This window comes from Atheta coriaria, unplaced genomic scaffold (assembly GCF_025399875.1).
Source record: "Atheta coriaria isolate IRGN ID8LTWV9N9 unplaced genomic scaffold, Caltech_Dcor_3.1 hic_scaffold_10_pilon, whole genome shotgun sequence".
NCBI lineage: Eukaryota > Metazoa > Arthropoda > Insecta > Coleoptera > Staphylinidae > Dalotia > Dalotia coriaria.
Genome location: NW_027045452.1, coordinates 9,960,573 through 9,976,247, shown reverse-complemented (window position 1 = coordinate 9,976,247; position 15,675 = coordinate 9,960,573). Strand labels below are relative to the sequence as shown.

Here is a 15,675-nt window from a genome sequence, read left to right as displayed (position 1 = left end):
AATGCAGGCAAGTAACTTTGAAGAGTTTCATAAGAGTTTAAGACCTTTTTCGACCCTCGGTTAGAACATCCTCTTCACCAACTTGTTCCTAACCGCATTACCATTCGTAATCACATGCATATTTCATACTTTTCGCTACGCATGCGCGTAAAAAACAATAACTATGCGTTTTAAAGCAATAATTGTTTTCAGAAAAAAAAAAGTAAAGTCTGTGAACTTAATGTCTGCGTGTACAAAAACTCAAGCGCGGCAAAAAGTGACGAACCGATGAAAAGGACGAAAAGGACGAAAATACAATGCGTCGAAACAATACCCTTAAAAAGGGAGAATAATGCCCTTCTCTGGGTTTCTCAGTTCTCGCTTTTCGGTAATGTTTGCTTGGACTTTTAGTCAGATATTAATAACTTCTGTAATGTAATGTAACACAATTATCCTTTTGTGTTTTGCATTCACCGCAGAATTTAAAAAATACGCTCATTGTTTTTTTTACCGCTCGAGGGTTAGAAAAATAAATTTACTTTCCAAGGACAAGGACAGCGTAATTTTTTGTTATTTTTAAGTATATTCGTCGATAAAAGCAATAAACGCGTTTTACGAGTGGCGTACATCGAGTCGAGGGGGAAATCAATTCGGGGCGCAAACAAACAAATGAACCGAAACGCATTGCAACGCACGGCTCATAAATTGAATGTACACATTGATATAGAACTCACACACGCGATAAATCACATCATTGGCAATTTTATTAACACTATTTTTAGGTAAAATTGATTTTTGTAGCAGAAAAAAAATTAAAAAGTGATTTTTGTGTTTTTATATTACAGGCAAATGTTGGACTTGCAGTATAAACACCGAACATAGGACTAATAATGTATTTTCTTCAAAATACTTAGTTTAAAATAATATTATTAATGATTTTAACGTAATTAATTAGCAAATCAATCATTTTTTAACATTATTTGTGGTTTATTGTGAGTTTTTACTAAAATTTTGGAAGAAAATCGCAAAAAAGGCCTAAATTTTGTTGGCCAATGTTGTGACTTGTGGTATACACACCGAACATAGGTCTTCCAATGTATTTTCTTAAATATATTTAGTTTAAATAATATTATTAATGATTTTAACGTAATTAGTTGGCAAATCAATCATTTTTGGCACTTGTTTTAGTTTATTGTGAATTTTTACTAAAATTTTAGCAGAAAATCGCAAAAAAAGGCTTAAATTTTGTTGGCCAATGTTATGACTTGCGATATACACACCGAACATAGGTCTACCAATGCATTTTTCTAAGTTTCTTTTCAATTTCATTTAAAAAGAAAAATTTCCTCAGCATATTTCATTTACTTTTATATTCCTACATCATATTTATTTACACAATGATAAATTTTCCTTTCGAATCACTGTAGATCTAGATATCAGCGTTACTTTCTTTACGATGTAAATATTTAATTCGATTAGGACGGAGCGAATGAAGCGCACAAAACGCGCATGAAAGCAAATAAAATAAAATCCTCGTTTGCCATCAATACAAATCGAATTTTATTACCATGTTTTTCGATTCGCATTAAATCAGAATAGAGAGAAGAAAAAAAAACACTTTCATCAATATTGTACGAACTATGCAGCCTGCACAAATTATAGAAGAAAAATATAGTTATTTCGAGCGTGTGTAAGCTGGTGAATAGCAAAACGCGTCGATAAGTAAATAATTAGGCTAATGGTTAATGGTCGGGCATTCCGGGCATGTTTAGACGCATTCGACGTCGGGCCAAATCCCCGTGAAATTGCCGAATAAAAAAGCAATTAACATGTGTTTACGTCGAATGTAAATAATGTCGAATTGCTCATGTCGATAAGTCACTATTTTAACATCTTTAACATCGCAAAATGCTAAAACACTAAACAAACGATCAATTTATTTCGGAAATTTGTTAGACCAGTGTTGGACTTGTAGTATAAGTACCGAACATAGGATTAAATCAATGTTTTGCATCATTTTTATTAAACTTAACCTTAAAAATCATGTTTTTGTAATTTTCTCATTAAAAATATGCAAAATATTCAATAAACTGCCGATAAACCATCGAAAAACAGCAAAAAAACAAAAATTAATTCTTTAATTTCTTAGACCAATGTTGGACTTGCCGTATAAGTACCGAACATAGCGCAAATTCAACGTTTTTCAACTTTTTCATTAAAGATAACCTTTAGAATCATGTTTAGCCTATTTTCTACATAAAAAAAATAAATTAATTTCTTAATTTCTTAGACCAATGTTGGACTTGCTGTATAAATACCGAACATAGCACTAAATCAATGTTTTGCATCATTTTTATTAAACTTAACCTTAAAAATCATGTTTTGGTAATTTTTTCATTAAAAAAATGCAAAATATTTAATAAACTGTCGATAAACGATCGGAAAACTGCAAAAAAACAAAAATTAATTTCTTAATTTCTTAGCACAATGTTGGACATGCCGTATACACACCGAACATAGCACAAATTCAACGTTTTTCATCATTTTTACCAAACTTAACCTTTAAAATCATGTTTCCCTAATTCTTCTTAAAAAAATACGTAAAATTTAAATAAAATCAAACAAACTGTCGATAAACAATCGCAAACTCTAAATAAACCATAAATTTCACGCTAAAAACATCTAAAAATACATTTCCAAACATTTACACTATCAAAACACCTAAAACACCTTCAATTATAATGAATAAAATGATAATTACCTGTCTTTCGCCATTGTCACCCGCAGTAATCAGTAATTAATCGCCGATTTAATCAAATTAATATCCAATTTGTCTGTTTTCACGACGCGCGCATAAATCGCCGCACATTTTCCGCTGGAAATTCAAAATCAACGCACGAATGTTGTGATCCGGTGCGACGGTTTCCTTAGAGATAACTGCATACACTGCACAAACACAAAACACGCGATAACACATCCAAAACAAGTTCAACTTTTAGTTTATTTTGTTTTATTTACTCTAATAAATCTCACACCTATGCAAATACACATCCACAGTTAATAATATTATTTATTATATAATGCAATGCGTGTTTGTGTTTCTTGATAAGTTTTTATTTTATTTGTTTTTAGCGGATGGCGATGTGCAGTCGACGAGCACTAGACGCGAACTGAAGCAAAAGCAGTGGTAACGCTGGTTCCGCCGGTTGGCGGTTACTTTCTTCTCGCTCGCGACCTGCGAGACCCGCGCCACCACGGCCCCCCCGCCAACAAGAACCGAACGTTCACTTCTTCGACGGATCGCGCGTCCTCTCGGCATGCACGAACACGGAATTCGCCAGCCGGTAGGACGCCGCGAGGCATCCGAGCTGAATACAAGTTGTACGTACTTGTTGCAGCGTGCTGCATGCGATTAAACACACGGACGCACTCCGAAAAGGGTTGTGGGACCTGTGGATTCAATTATTTTCAAAATTTTAACCAAAAAATCTCAAAAAATGCATGGAAATACAAAAAAACACAAAAAAATCATAAAATTTGGTTTAAATCATTGGGTAATGTGTGTTTTTACTATTTATGGGTATTATTGATTGTTTTAAGGGCTATTTTCTCTGGTTTTAGGTGAAAGTATAAATTTTAAATATTAACAATGAGTTTCCGGCTTTCCTTGACCTTTTCCAGCCGGAGAAATTGAATTAAAATTTTAACGCGCCCGGCAAGCGCGCGCCATTACCTGAATTCCGCATTGCAACACTCCGCCTGGCCAACAATAATGCTGGAAAGCTCAAAAGCTCAAACAGCATATTGATTTTCCGCCGAAAATTCAAACCATCACGAATTTCACTACTTTAACATATGCAACTTGTGCTACACGTGAAAACTCCACCTTCGTTGTGACTTCGTGTTGTTTCGTTTGAATCCAACGCAGATGTCGCTGCGGTCGTCGCACGCCTGTCAACCTCGTAAAGTCCGCCAACCGCGGCGATCGTACGGACGTTACACCGTTTAAACGCGTTTAAACCGCCGAAAATCACACACACAGCGCGTCAATCATACCAAATATTATCCGTACAAGCGTGGTTTATTGTTGTATTTATTCAGTTGGGGTGTAAGTGATGAGTGTGATTTGATTTTCGGCGAAACGCGGCGGTTGCGCGTGGTTACAGGCGACTGATGCCGTTTGGCGGGCTTCGGTGCGTGTGCATGCGTACGGCGGGCACAATGGCTGCACCAGCACCACCACCGATGGCAAAGCCCAGTTAGATCAGCAATCAACACCGTAATTCATCCAGATAACACTACAATGAACGAGGCATAACACACAAACACAGTAAGCATCAAGCGGACATTTTGTAGTCAATTTTATAAACAAAATTCTGCATGTTTTTCTTCATGTAGGTGTAAATTATGTCGGCTGTTATAAACCGTCTGCTGCGTAAGCCCGAGGAGCGCGCCGTGCCTGATTCCACGACAGTCGTCGACCGTTTGGTGGACTTCGTCAGCGGGCAAGATGTCCTGCTGAAGAAAGACGGGAAATATTACTGCGGCACGGTTGTTGAAGTAGATCCCATCCGTGAGCAATGTTTCGTTAAGTTTGGCGATAACACCGACAGCTGGGCGTGTTTCAAAGATCTAGTAAAGCTCAGCACACCCAAGGATCCCATGTGCGTGATCTGCCGTAAATCAACGCCGAAAACCAAGGATGAGATCCGTGAATGCGATAAATGCAAACGCGCGTACCATCGTAAGTGTCACCAGCCTATAATACCGGCTGATGATAAAGATGGTAACATCCAGTTGATCGGTGATTGGATTTGCAAGAGATGCGTGGATACAGAGCCTGTGCGAGCGAAAAAAAAGCTGTGTCATGCATCTAATGTCACAACTATAGTTAGACCACTACCCTATGATGTAAGTGATAATAAAACGTCTAAATTTTTGATTTTTACGTGAATATTTTGTTTTGGTAGCTTGATTCGTTGACTTGGGACTCATATCATCGCAGCAACACGGAGCACACGTATTGTTATTGCGGGAAGGCAGGGTTCTGGGACACGCAGATGTTGCAATGCTCAAGATGTCGGCAGTGGTTCCATGAGAAGTGTTTGAGTTGTCTTAGGTTTCCAATATATTGCGGGGATAGGTTCTATGTGTTTGCCTGTGTCAACTGCAACGAGGGCACGGAGTTTGTGAGGCGGTTGGAGATCAATTGGGTGGATCTGGTGCATCTTGCGCTGTTTAATCTGACGGTTTACAAGTCGAGGAAGTATTATGATTTGGATAGCGTTATCGTGCCGTATTTGGAGGATAATTGGCATGCATTGCAACTTCCACCAAAGGTAAATGGGAAATTTTGGAGTTTTTGAAGGGAAATTGTGGTGTAGGGTTGTTTTAATCGTGAATTTTGGTTGGCTTGGGTATATTTGAATGTTTTTGGTGTTTTGAGGTTGAAATTGAGGTTAAAAATGATAAAAACATTGAAAATTGCATGAAATTCTGATGAAAGTTGAATATTACATTGGTAGACCTATGTTCGGAGCGTATACTGTAAGTCCAACATTAGACAATCAAAGTTAAGTCGTGTTTTGTGGTTTTCTAGTAAAATTTTAGTAAAAATCGCAAATTAAAACACAAAAATGATTAAAAATGATTGATTTGTTAACAAATTACGCTAATATTATCGATAATATCATTTTAAACCAATTATTTTCAAAAAAATGCATTATTAGTCCTATGTTCGGTGTGTATATCGCAAGTCCAACATTGGACAGTTAAAGTTAGGTCGTGTTTTGTGGTTTTTTGGTGAAATTTTAGTAAAAATCGCTCAGAAAAACGCAAATAACGCTAGAAATGATTGATTGGCACATTTATTACGCCTAAAACCATTAATAATATCATTTTAAACTAATTATTATGAAGAAAATACATTATTAGACCTATGTTCGGTGTGTATACTGCAAGTCCAACATTGGACAATCAAAGTTAGGTCGTGTTTTGTGATTTTTTCGTGAAATTTGAGTAAAAATCGCTCAGAAAAACGCAAATAACGCTAAAAATCATTGATTGGCACATTTATTACGCCTAAAATCATTAATAATATCATTTTAAACTAATTATTTTAAAGAAAACACATTATAAGTCCCATGTTCGGTGTATATACTGCAAGTCCAACATAGGACAACAAAATTTAACACATTTTAACCTCATTTCAACGAAAACCTTCATATAACCTCGAAATTTTAACTATTTAATCAATTTATATGAATTAATATTAAGTAATATTACTTTAAATTCAATTTCTAATCAAAACTCTTCCATTTTTAGATATATCACGTAAGCAAACAGCAGCGCCGCGCTCTAATCCTCAACGTGCTGACAAAAAACCGCAAACGCTTCAAATGCGGCCGCGAAATCAAGAAACGCACGACAATTTGGGGCCTCCGTGTGCGTTTACCACCGCCAGTGCCAATGATCCAACTCCCGGCGACTGGTTCCCTCTGCGTTAACGATCTGCAAGGTCGCTGGGCCGGAAACCGTCAGCTACAGTTCCTCCCGCACCTAGAAAATATTCCCTACGTGCACATCGCGCCGGAAACCATGTCCGGCGCGCATTACCAGGATGATCAAGGTCATTCAGAGACGGAATCACCTTGTCCTAGTCCCAAGAGTGAGGAGGGTGATGAATATCCCGTTGCTCCTCCAGCTACGTTCATACATTCGGGTGCAGTGAAGAAAAGCGTTCCGTTTCCGAATATAAAACACAAAAAACGTTTGCTTTCGCTAAATAGCAGGAAAAGGGATAAGATTCTGCGTAGACAGAAACGAAAAGGGTGTAGGGAGCAACCGCGGAGGTTAACCAGACTTAGTTTGGATAGTCTGAATAATAAAACGAGTAGTAAGGAGCCTCTGACGCCGCCCACGTCGGTATCAGCGCCCCCTACACCGCCAAACTCCGGATCAGGTTCAAATGTACATTCTGAGTTGTCTATGGACTTTAACGATGGTTTCGGGCTGGGTTGTGGGTTGAAAAAAGATAAAGAAGAACCACACACGCCGTGTGATACTTCCGGCGATGAAACAAGTTCAAAATCCACGCTGGATTTGATAATTCCGCCACCGAAAGACTTTGAGGGTAAAAACAATCCGTTTCGTGCGTTTCCACGTGTAGATGACGCTCGCAAGCGACGCAGCAAGGATATCACTCTCCCTTTACCTCTAACAGCGGTTATACCAGGTAAACCTGTCGGGCGTCCACTCAAACGTCAATTAAGCGAGAAAGACATACGTATCGGGCCGAATGGTGAAGTGAAACGCCGACGACTACGACGCAGTCGCAGCGGGCAGAATTACACTGCGCCTGCAACAGCGACAGCCAGTAAAACAGCAACTGTCATCCCAGCGAGAGCCGATTCTGATTGGGCGACACATCAAACACTAGAAACGAATTTGATTACGGATTGTGTGGATTATGCACTCAACGGGCGTAGACTACGTCAGAGACAGGATAAAACTGAAAAAGAGAAGAAACCACCAACACCGAAACCATCTCCAGCGAAAACCGAGCCGGATATCTCCATGGATGATCTGAAATCGTCCGTGCATAGCTACTTTGGCGCTGCGACGCGGATTCAAGATGGCGAACGCTTTGTAGTGCGCGCGAAACGCTACGGACCCAGTGGGAAACTAGAGTATTTGATGGAATGGGAGGGCGTAAATAAAAATCTACAATAACTTTGATAAAAAAAATTAAACAAGAATAATTCAGGGATAACAGGATTTAAAAAACTCTACTCTACTCATGATTATAATATTTTCGGTTGTTTTGAATGTTTTGAAAGCGCCTATATGATTAATAAGTGCCTTGTGATGAAGGCACGCAAATGTATCTGATGTACTGAATTATTTTTTAACGAATTTTGTAGGAAAACGAACGAGAACATCAATGTAAATACTTTCCTTAGGTGTAATTTAAGTTTCTGTTGAAATTTGATTGCGGATGTAAGCATTTATTATTTAAATATGTTAAGTTTACTTTTTAAATTATTGGCACACAAACGGAAATACAAAATGGCGGATCGGGGCACATACAGTATAGCTAGGTTAACATGCGATGAAATTGTTGTTTAGATGTTATTTGATGTGCGGTGAGCAAAGCAAAACCAAATTATTCGAAATGTTCCTCGGGAGGGTAAGGAAGAGACCTGCGATTGTTTTTTGCTAGATTGCTCTATTTATTAAGTGTTATCGTATATTTTTATATCACCTCATCAAGCGAAATTGTATTTTATGCATACACATATACACACTGCCAAAAAAAAACCCGAAACGAACGAACGAACACAAAGTCACTGCCTGTTATCTCACGCGAATATTATTTCTAATTGAGTATGTTTAATCTCTTCTTTTAGTCGAATGAGTTTCAAGACTGGGCATTTCACACAAACACATTAACAAACCACTTAAATGAAAAGAAAATAACATAATTGTATCATTATTGTTCATTTGGATGTATATAAAGTTTATACAACATTCGAATTTATTAGTTGATGAGTGTAGTGATTGTTTAACGTTTTATTTAGTTTTAGGGATCGGGAAACGCATTGTTTTGCGTTTGTTTTTCGCGTCGACGACGAGCTGCGCTTGGCGTTTGAGGTAATTTCTTGTGGGGAGCTCTTCTTCATCTTCACTACCACCTGCAACAGCTGGGAAACAAGAAATTTAAGTTTAAACATCATTATTGTGTTCCTCAACATCGTTTTTAAACGAAAAATCTAAGTGACATGCGTAGATGAATAAACCTCAAGGTCAATGTCACTACTTTTGAAAATACTTCAATTGTCAACCGACAGATGGCGCTGCAATGTCCACATTGGCATTAAATTCTACATCATCCGACATTTGCTTTTTATCGTAAGATATCAAATTATCAGTTGTTTACGTTCGTTTTTACACTAAAATCCATGAAATAATCAAACAAACTCTCGTATACATTCAAAATAAACTTCACAGCATGCTTACAAAACATTAAACACACTAAATTCAAATAAAATCAAATAATTCTTACATTGTGCTGGAACTGGTGTTGGTGCTCCTGAATTAATCACAGGAGTACGTCGTACAATGTCATTATAAGGTTCTGGCAGCCAGTTACCTTCGCGTTCATTCATTTCCTAATCAAAATAATCATTTAATAATGATTTACATTAACAAAAGTAATATGATCACCTCTAATAATTCTTCTACAGTTGCAGGTCTTTCCCGGGCATCTCGTTGAAGATTTTCAATCCCAATGTTGATTTTCTTGATCAATTCAACAGCGGATGCCTGATCAACATTTGCATCTTCCTCCTGATACATACACAGATATGTATTGAGTAATTTATCAACGATTTTCTCGATAATTCCATTGATGTAATCAATTTTTATGTCGGTTTCTTTCTTGGTGGTATTCTCAGCTTGAATTTTTGATTTTACATCATCAACATCATCCTGATTCCTGAAATATTTCTTTTTTTAGATAAAAACACATAAAATATTGTTTATTCCTCAACTGTTGATTGCTCTTATCATCTGCAAACTTCAACTTTTCTAATTCATGCAGTGTGACATCATATTTCCTCTGTTTTGCATTTTTAATCTTCTCTTTGGTTTTTCTTAACGTCATAAGTCTTAATTGTGTCGTTGTTTGGCCTTTGACTTTAGCCAAAACTTCCTCTATGCAAGAACTACCTGTGGCTTCATTGAGGATATCAATATCTTCCTTAAGTTGTTGTTCTGGGTCTTTGGGGGCTTCTTCTTCAAGAGGGATAATATCATTTTCTTCTTGATTGATTTCTTGTTGATCTTGAGGTCTTTGGGGTTTCTTTTGGTAGAAATGTTTCTCGAGATGAGCTAGATCACACTGACGGGCTTCTACAAGACGCGTTCCTTCGTAAGTTTGCTTTTCTCGCGTTGCATTCGCCGCGAGGACTTGGCGTTCTTCTTTTTGGAGGGCATGACGTGCTTCCGAACGTAATTTCAGGGCTTCTTTATTAACCTTTGGAAGAAAATCATTTAAAATTGATTTAGAGCTAATCTAACCTCATTTAACTTAATATAACTTAATATTGAAGATAAACGTGAATAACATCAAGATTTAGCCTAAAAATTAGTGAAATTTTAGTTTTTTACTAACATAACCTTAATCTGATCTAACCTGATGAAGAAAACCATCAAAAACATCAAATTTAAGTTAAAAATGAGTAAAAATTTGATTTTTACTGAACATAACCTCATTTAACTTGATCTAACCTAAAATAATGAAGAAAATCAAGAATTGCATCAAAATTTAACTTAAATATAAGTGAAATTCCAGTTTTTAACTAACATAACCTGAATCTAATTGAATCTGATGAAGAAAATTACCAAAAACATCAAATTTAAGTTAAAATTGAGTGAAACTTTACTTTAAACCTAACATAACCTAATCTAACCTAACATTTTGAAGAAAATGTTGAATTACATCAAGATTTAGCTTAAAAATGAGTGAAATTCCAGTTTTTAACTAACCTAACCTTAATCTAATCTAACCTGATGAAAAAATCATCAAAAACATCAAATTTGAGTTAAAAATGAGTGAAATTTTACTTTAAACCTAACATAACCTCATCTAACCACAATTTTTAAAAGAAAATCATGAATTTTACAATGTTTAACCTCCAAATCAATGAAATTTTAGTTCTTACCTGTTTAATTTTGTGTATTTCAGCCTCTTGTGCCTTCAATTCCAATTCAATATCCGCCATCTTGCTCTCAAACTTCGCAGCGTCTTCCTGCAACTTCCATCGAATATCCTTATACCTCACCCGCACATGTTCCGCTTCTTTGACTTGTACTTGCACAGCATTAATCCTATTCCGATAATCTTTCGCCAAAATAGCATTCTTTGCCTTTCTTTCATCCTGCAACTCTTCTTTACTCTGCACATCTTTTTTAATCAACAAATTCTGATATTTCACAGCTAAACTCTTCAATTTAGCTTCTTTCTGCTTATATTTATAACTCAACAGATCCAATTGTTTATTTTTATCTATTCTATGCAAATCCAAATACTCTACGATATCTTTCAACGATTTTTGACTTCCTGCATTGATAATAATCCCTGTTAACAACTTCTTCACACATTCTTCCCCAGAACTTCTATTAGAACCAGCAGTTAAACTCCTACGTGGTTTTTGTGTAACACCACAAATCTGCGTGACACGTTTACATGGCGCTGATGACACAGTCGCAGGTAATGGCGGCACAATTGGCAGCAACCCACCCAACACATTATTCCGCTCTTCGTAGATACTCAACTGCACCTTGGCGATTTCCTTCTTCAGACGCAATATTTCATCAGCGTCACGTTTGCTTTCATTGGCGATTTCTTCGAAGAGTGCCTTACGTTGACCCTCTACAGAACAAAATGGCGTCTTACATAAAATAAGTATAATCATAAAAAAGTAACGTGTGAAATGTGTTTGCCTCCGAGGTGCGAAAACATATATTGCGGAGCAATTATTGTTGCTATCTAATACATATTACAATTAGCGATGCGGCGATGAAGAGACTTAAGTCATGAATGTGTGCGTGTGACTGCCGCGAGCCGCAGCACGGACTTGGGATTTTCATATTTTACTCGTTCACATCACATTCACATTCACATCGGAACGGTAATCGACACCAACGAACACATAAACATATGAGGAACATATATACAGGGTGTTACCATTAAAAAATTGCTTTTTTATACAAAAAATTAAATATTTACTAAAAATTTTACAAAAATTAAAATATTTCCTATTTTTTTGAGTGAAAAATTAATTTTTTAAATGGTAACACTCTGTATATATTAAACTCTTATAATTATATGCTTTGTCATTTAAGAAATTGATTTTTACACAAAATTTTTAATTTTTATGAATTTGTTTGTGACACCCTGTATAAAAATGTTACCACTTGACTCAACAAAACACGAACAATTATTATTGCCATTGCCAATGTCGTCGCGCTATTGTTGCTCGCACAAAACAAGTCTTAATAAAAGATTCGAGGAAGATCTTCATCGTGAATCACATCAACACTACAATAATTCCACATATGTTTATGATTTTATCATTATAAATGTATTATCATTAGTTTACGACAATTACGATGTTAAACAATTACGAATAACTAAGTGGTAAATGAAAAATTGCGTGGGAATTAATTTTTACCTGATAGCTGAATTCGTTTTTTCACTTCGAGAATCTCTTTATTGAGATTCGGCAGGCGGAACTCGTCGTGCTGAGGTTTGCACAGTTTCGCCGACATTTTATCAATAAGCTACTGTTTAGTGAGCAGCTGCATGGCGTAGTATTAAATATTGATCAAATAAAACGTTTATTGTCAATGGAAACGCGGAAATTTTTATATTTGGAGGATTTTAGTGTTGTAGAGTAACAAATATTGCATAATTTTACTTCTTTTGTGGTTTTTTATCTTAAATATTCCGTTTTACCATTTTTTTGACATATTTTGAGTTGTTGGTTGATAAAATTCACAATAGAGGGCGCAGTGAGTCACTTCTCTTGCTCTGAATTCCAATCTCTTCTGTTTCTTCTTCTTACTCATGACCCCACCATCAGTTACATTCTCTTAAACCACAAAATAATATTCACACGCTGAAAACTCAACTTTTTTCAATGAAAACCTCCAAAATTCCCTTTAAAAACCACAATAAAACATCTAAATTCTTTAATTTTATCATTTTCATAGCTTATATCTTCATATTTAGTCTTTAAACCATGAATTTATCTCATTTTTCTCTTGTATAAGCATGTGGTGTACCTCCCGTCAGCCATCTTGCCGTACCTCTCCCTCGTGTCAACTCGCCAACTCTCGGCTTCACTGCGCAACAAAGCCTCCCCTTCTTCCCGTGAGATTCACTCGCCTGAGTCGAGTTGTGACCGTTGTGGCGCGAGCGTGTCGCTGTGTGATATTACCGGTGCGTGTTTCAAATCCATCCTCACCTTATCTCGTGGTATCACTTTATTTTGCTTGTGTACAACGATATTCGAAACAAAAATAAACACTCTTGAACGCGTGTAGCGATGTTGTGTTTTGTGATGCTTGGTAGCATGATGTGAACGCGTGGTTCTTTTGTTTCGCAAACATTTCTGGTGCCGTCGGTTGGTAATTTAAAGTTTTTTAAGATAAAAAGAGGAAATAAAGACATTTTCGCGTGCGTAGAGGATACTTGTTGTGCGGGTGCCGTGGTTGCGATATGTGTGTGCCCTATGTTGGGGTTAGTTAGGCCGCAATGTGGATTACCAACGGCCTCGGTGCGAATCGAAGGGATTACCATTGGATATTAGTCTTCGGGTTGTTCATCATCGCGAGTTTACCTCATCGGACCTCAGCTGGTAAGATTTAATCACTAAAAAACCTTAAAAAAACAAAATTTTATTTAAAATTTCATAAAAAAAAGTAAAAGATTTCAACGCGCGGTGGTTGTATGTGAATGTATGTGTGTGCCGCCATTTTGTTTTCGATTCCGTGGCTGTTGGAATGAAGGCACGGCACACCTGAAGATTCTCATTCTCATACACCGCGCGGTGTGCGAACGAACATACTGGTTCTGGTTTTACCTCTGGCCTTAAGCATCGCGCGGCGGACGTTTAATGCCCCTCGCTCCCAGCTCCGAGCGCACTTTACGAGAAGAAATAACGGCCATATTTGATTTTGATCTAAATATATGCGCTGCATGCGGTTAGGCAACTTGAAATCTTCTAATATCACAAAAGCAGCATCAAAAAAATCATTGTGTTATCTATTTCTTAGCTAAACACTCTGAAAATTTACATTTTATAAACATTACGGGTTGGGATTACATCCGGTAAGGAGCCATTTTGTGATTTTTGTGGTTTAGTATTAAAATTGAGTTAAAACAACGAAAATTACTTGATATTCATTAAATTAATAAGAAAAACGCGAAATTGATTGTTTTACATTGGAAACGTGAAATTAGTCCGCCATTTTGATTATTTTAAGGGATTACCTCGAAAATTGCAATAAAAACTCTTAAATTCTTATAGTTTTCATATTTTTATACATTTTTAGTCGAAATAAGAACATTTACAGCGTAATTTTGTATGTTTCAACTGAAAAAACTAAGAAAAAACGCAAAAATAAAGCGAATTAAGCTTGAAAAACATGAAATAAATCATAAAATAGTGTAATACAACCGCCATTTTGAGTATTTTGGTGTTTTACTACTAAAATAGCGTTAAAAACCATGAAAATCGCTTAATTTTTATGAAAATAACTTGAAAAACGCATAAATATTGATTATTTTGCATTAAAAACATTAAAATAATGGCAAATTAGCTGGAAAAACATTAAATTTACTTCAAAGTGCTATAATATAACCGCCAATTTGAGTTTTCCAGTGTTTTACTACGAAAATACCGCTAAAAACAATGAAAAACACATAATTTTCTTAGAAAAATGCAAGAAAAATGATTATTTCATCCTAAAATCATGAAAACCATCCGCCATTTTGTTTTTCCAAATGGATTTTTATTAAAATTTTCATAAAAACCCCAAAAATCAATTTTTAAACAAATATCTCTCTAAATACCCAAAAAAATAACATGAAAACTCAATTTATACCCAAAGAGTTATCCCGGGTACCTTTTGGATGTACCATCAAAGAGAAAAAACAAAAACCACGCACGCGTAATTGATTTATTTGTTAACCAAGCGACGGGTAAACAATGGGGCCATTAGGGCTCAGCTGCCGAGACACAAAACACGACTCTGCTCTTCGCCGCACCATCAACACCCTACCCACACGTCCCTTCTCTTCTCTTTTCCCTTTTCCCTTCTCTACACCGCCCTTTGTACATTGTACTGTACACTAGTAGCAAGTTTCATTTTATTTTATTCTCTTTTCTCTATACGTGCGTGTATGCATTAAAATATTAGGGTGTACCATCACCATCACCATCACCCTATGCCATATGGCATGGCGCACATAGTGTGTTATTATTACAGGGACGTACTTAGGTGCAGTAGTGAGTACCTTGGCGCTTTGGGCATTACCTGGAGTACAGTGGAGATATGTGTGGTGTCTTGGCGTGCGCGTGTACTACGCGTGCTGCAAAAGTTGGCCGCCTACCTGAACACACCGTCGGCGGACCTTTTCTTGTTATGCTTTGCACCGTGCTGAGTTGAGCTGAGCTGAGCTGAGTTGGTATCTGTTTCCCTTGTGTTCTCGTTTTTCATTTTCAACTGCGCGCGTCTCTACTTCTTCATTCTTCATTCCGGTGGATGTCTGCAACTGCGACTGCAGACGAGTCTGGTTTTTTTGTGGTGTGGTGTGCCATGTGTGCATCTTGTCATAACCAGATTGGTGAAATTTTTGAGTTTTATGTTTCCCGTGAAATATTTTTTACAAAATTGATTTTTAGGCATTTCCGGTTATGGATTATAAGAATTTTGGAGTTAAATTGTGAATTTAGGCTTAAAACTGTTGAATTTAGTCGCCATTTTGATTTTTTAGTGGTTTTCTATCAAAATTGCGTTACAAACACTCAAAATTCCTCCATTTTCTTGTTTTTACATATATTTGGTTGGAATAAGAACATTTATCACGAAATTTCGTATATTTCTAATAGAAAACTAAGAAAAACG

The 15,675-nt window shown here is 36.5% G+C and overlaps 4 protein-coding genes across 5 annotated transcripts in view; 2 read left to right on the top strand and 2 right to left on the bottom strand.

Annotated features, from left to right (window-relative positions):
- Positions 1-3,148, bottom strand: part of LOC135800814 (uncharacterized) — a 34,069-nt gene extending 30,921 nt beyond the window's left edge. Inside the window, 1 exon segment of the mRNA XM_065314140.1 lies at positions 2,741-3,148. Coding sequence (XP_065170212.1) covers positions 2,741-2,754 — 14 coding nt within the window. The 5' untranslated portion in view covers positions 2,755-3,148.
- Positions 3,149-3,928: 780 nt separating this feature from the next.
- Pcl (polycomb protein Pcl) lies at positions 3,929-8,514 on the top strand. Its single transcript, XM_065314169.1, has 4 exons — positions 3,929-4,309; positions 4,378-4,890; positions 4,950-5,318; positions 6,304-8,514. The coding sequence occupies exons 2-4, from the start codon at positions 4,387-4,389 to the stop codon at positions 7,708-7,710; spliced, it is 2,280 nt and encodes a 759-aa protein (XP_065170241.1). The 5' UTR covers positions 3,929-4,309; positions 4,378-4,386; the 3' UTR covers positions 7,711-8,514.
- On the bottom strand, positions 8,498-12,312 carry CCDC151 (Coiled-coil domain containing protein 151). Its single transcript, XM_065314205.1, has 6 exons — positions 12,216-12,312; positions 10,704-11,413; positions 9,531-10,015; positions 9,205-9,475; positions 9,044-9,149; positions 8,498-8,681 (listed from the first exon to the last, which is right to left on the bottom strand). The coding sequence occupies exons 1-6, from the start codon at positions 12,310-12,312 to the stop codon at positions 8,551-8,553; spliced, it is 1,800 nt and encodes a 599-aa protein (XP_065170277.1). The 3' UTR covers positions 8,498-8,550.
- Positions 12,313-12,946: 634 nt separating this feature from the next.
- The window catches only part of N (neurogenic locus Notch protein), a 38,486-nt gene continuing 35,757 nt past the window's right edge, over positions 12,947-15,675 (top strand). For both annotated transcript variants that reach the window (XM_065313504.1, XM_065313503.1), the window contains exon 1: positions 12,947-13,403. In XM_065313504.1, the coding sequence (XP_065169576.1) occupies positions 13,301-13,403 (103 nt within the window). In that variant the 5' untranslated portion in view covers positions 12,947-13,300. The remainder of the gene's footprint in view (positions 13,404-15,675) is intronic.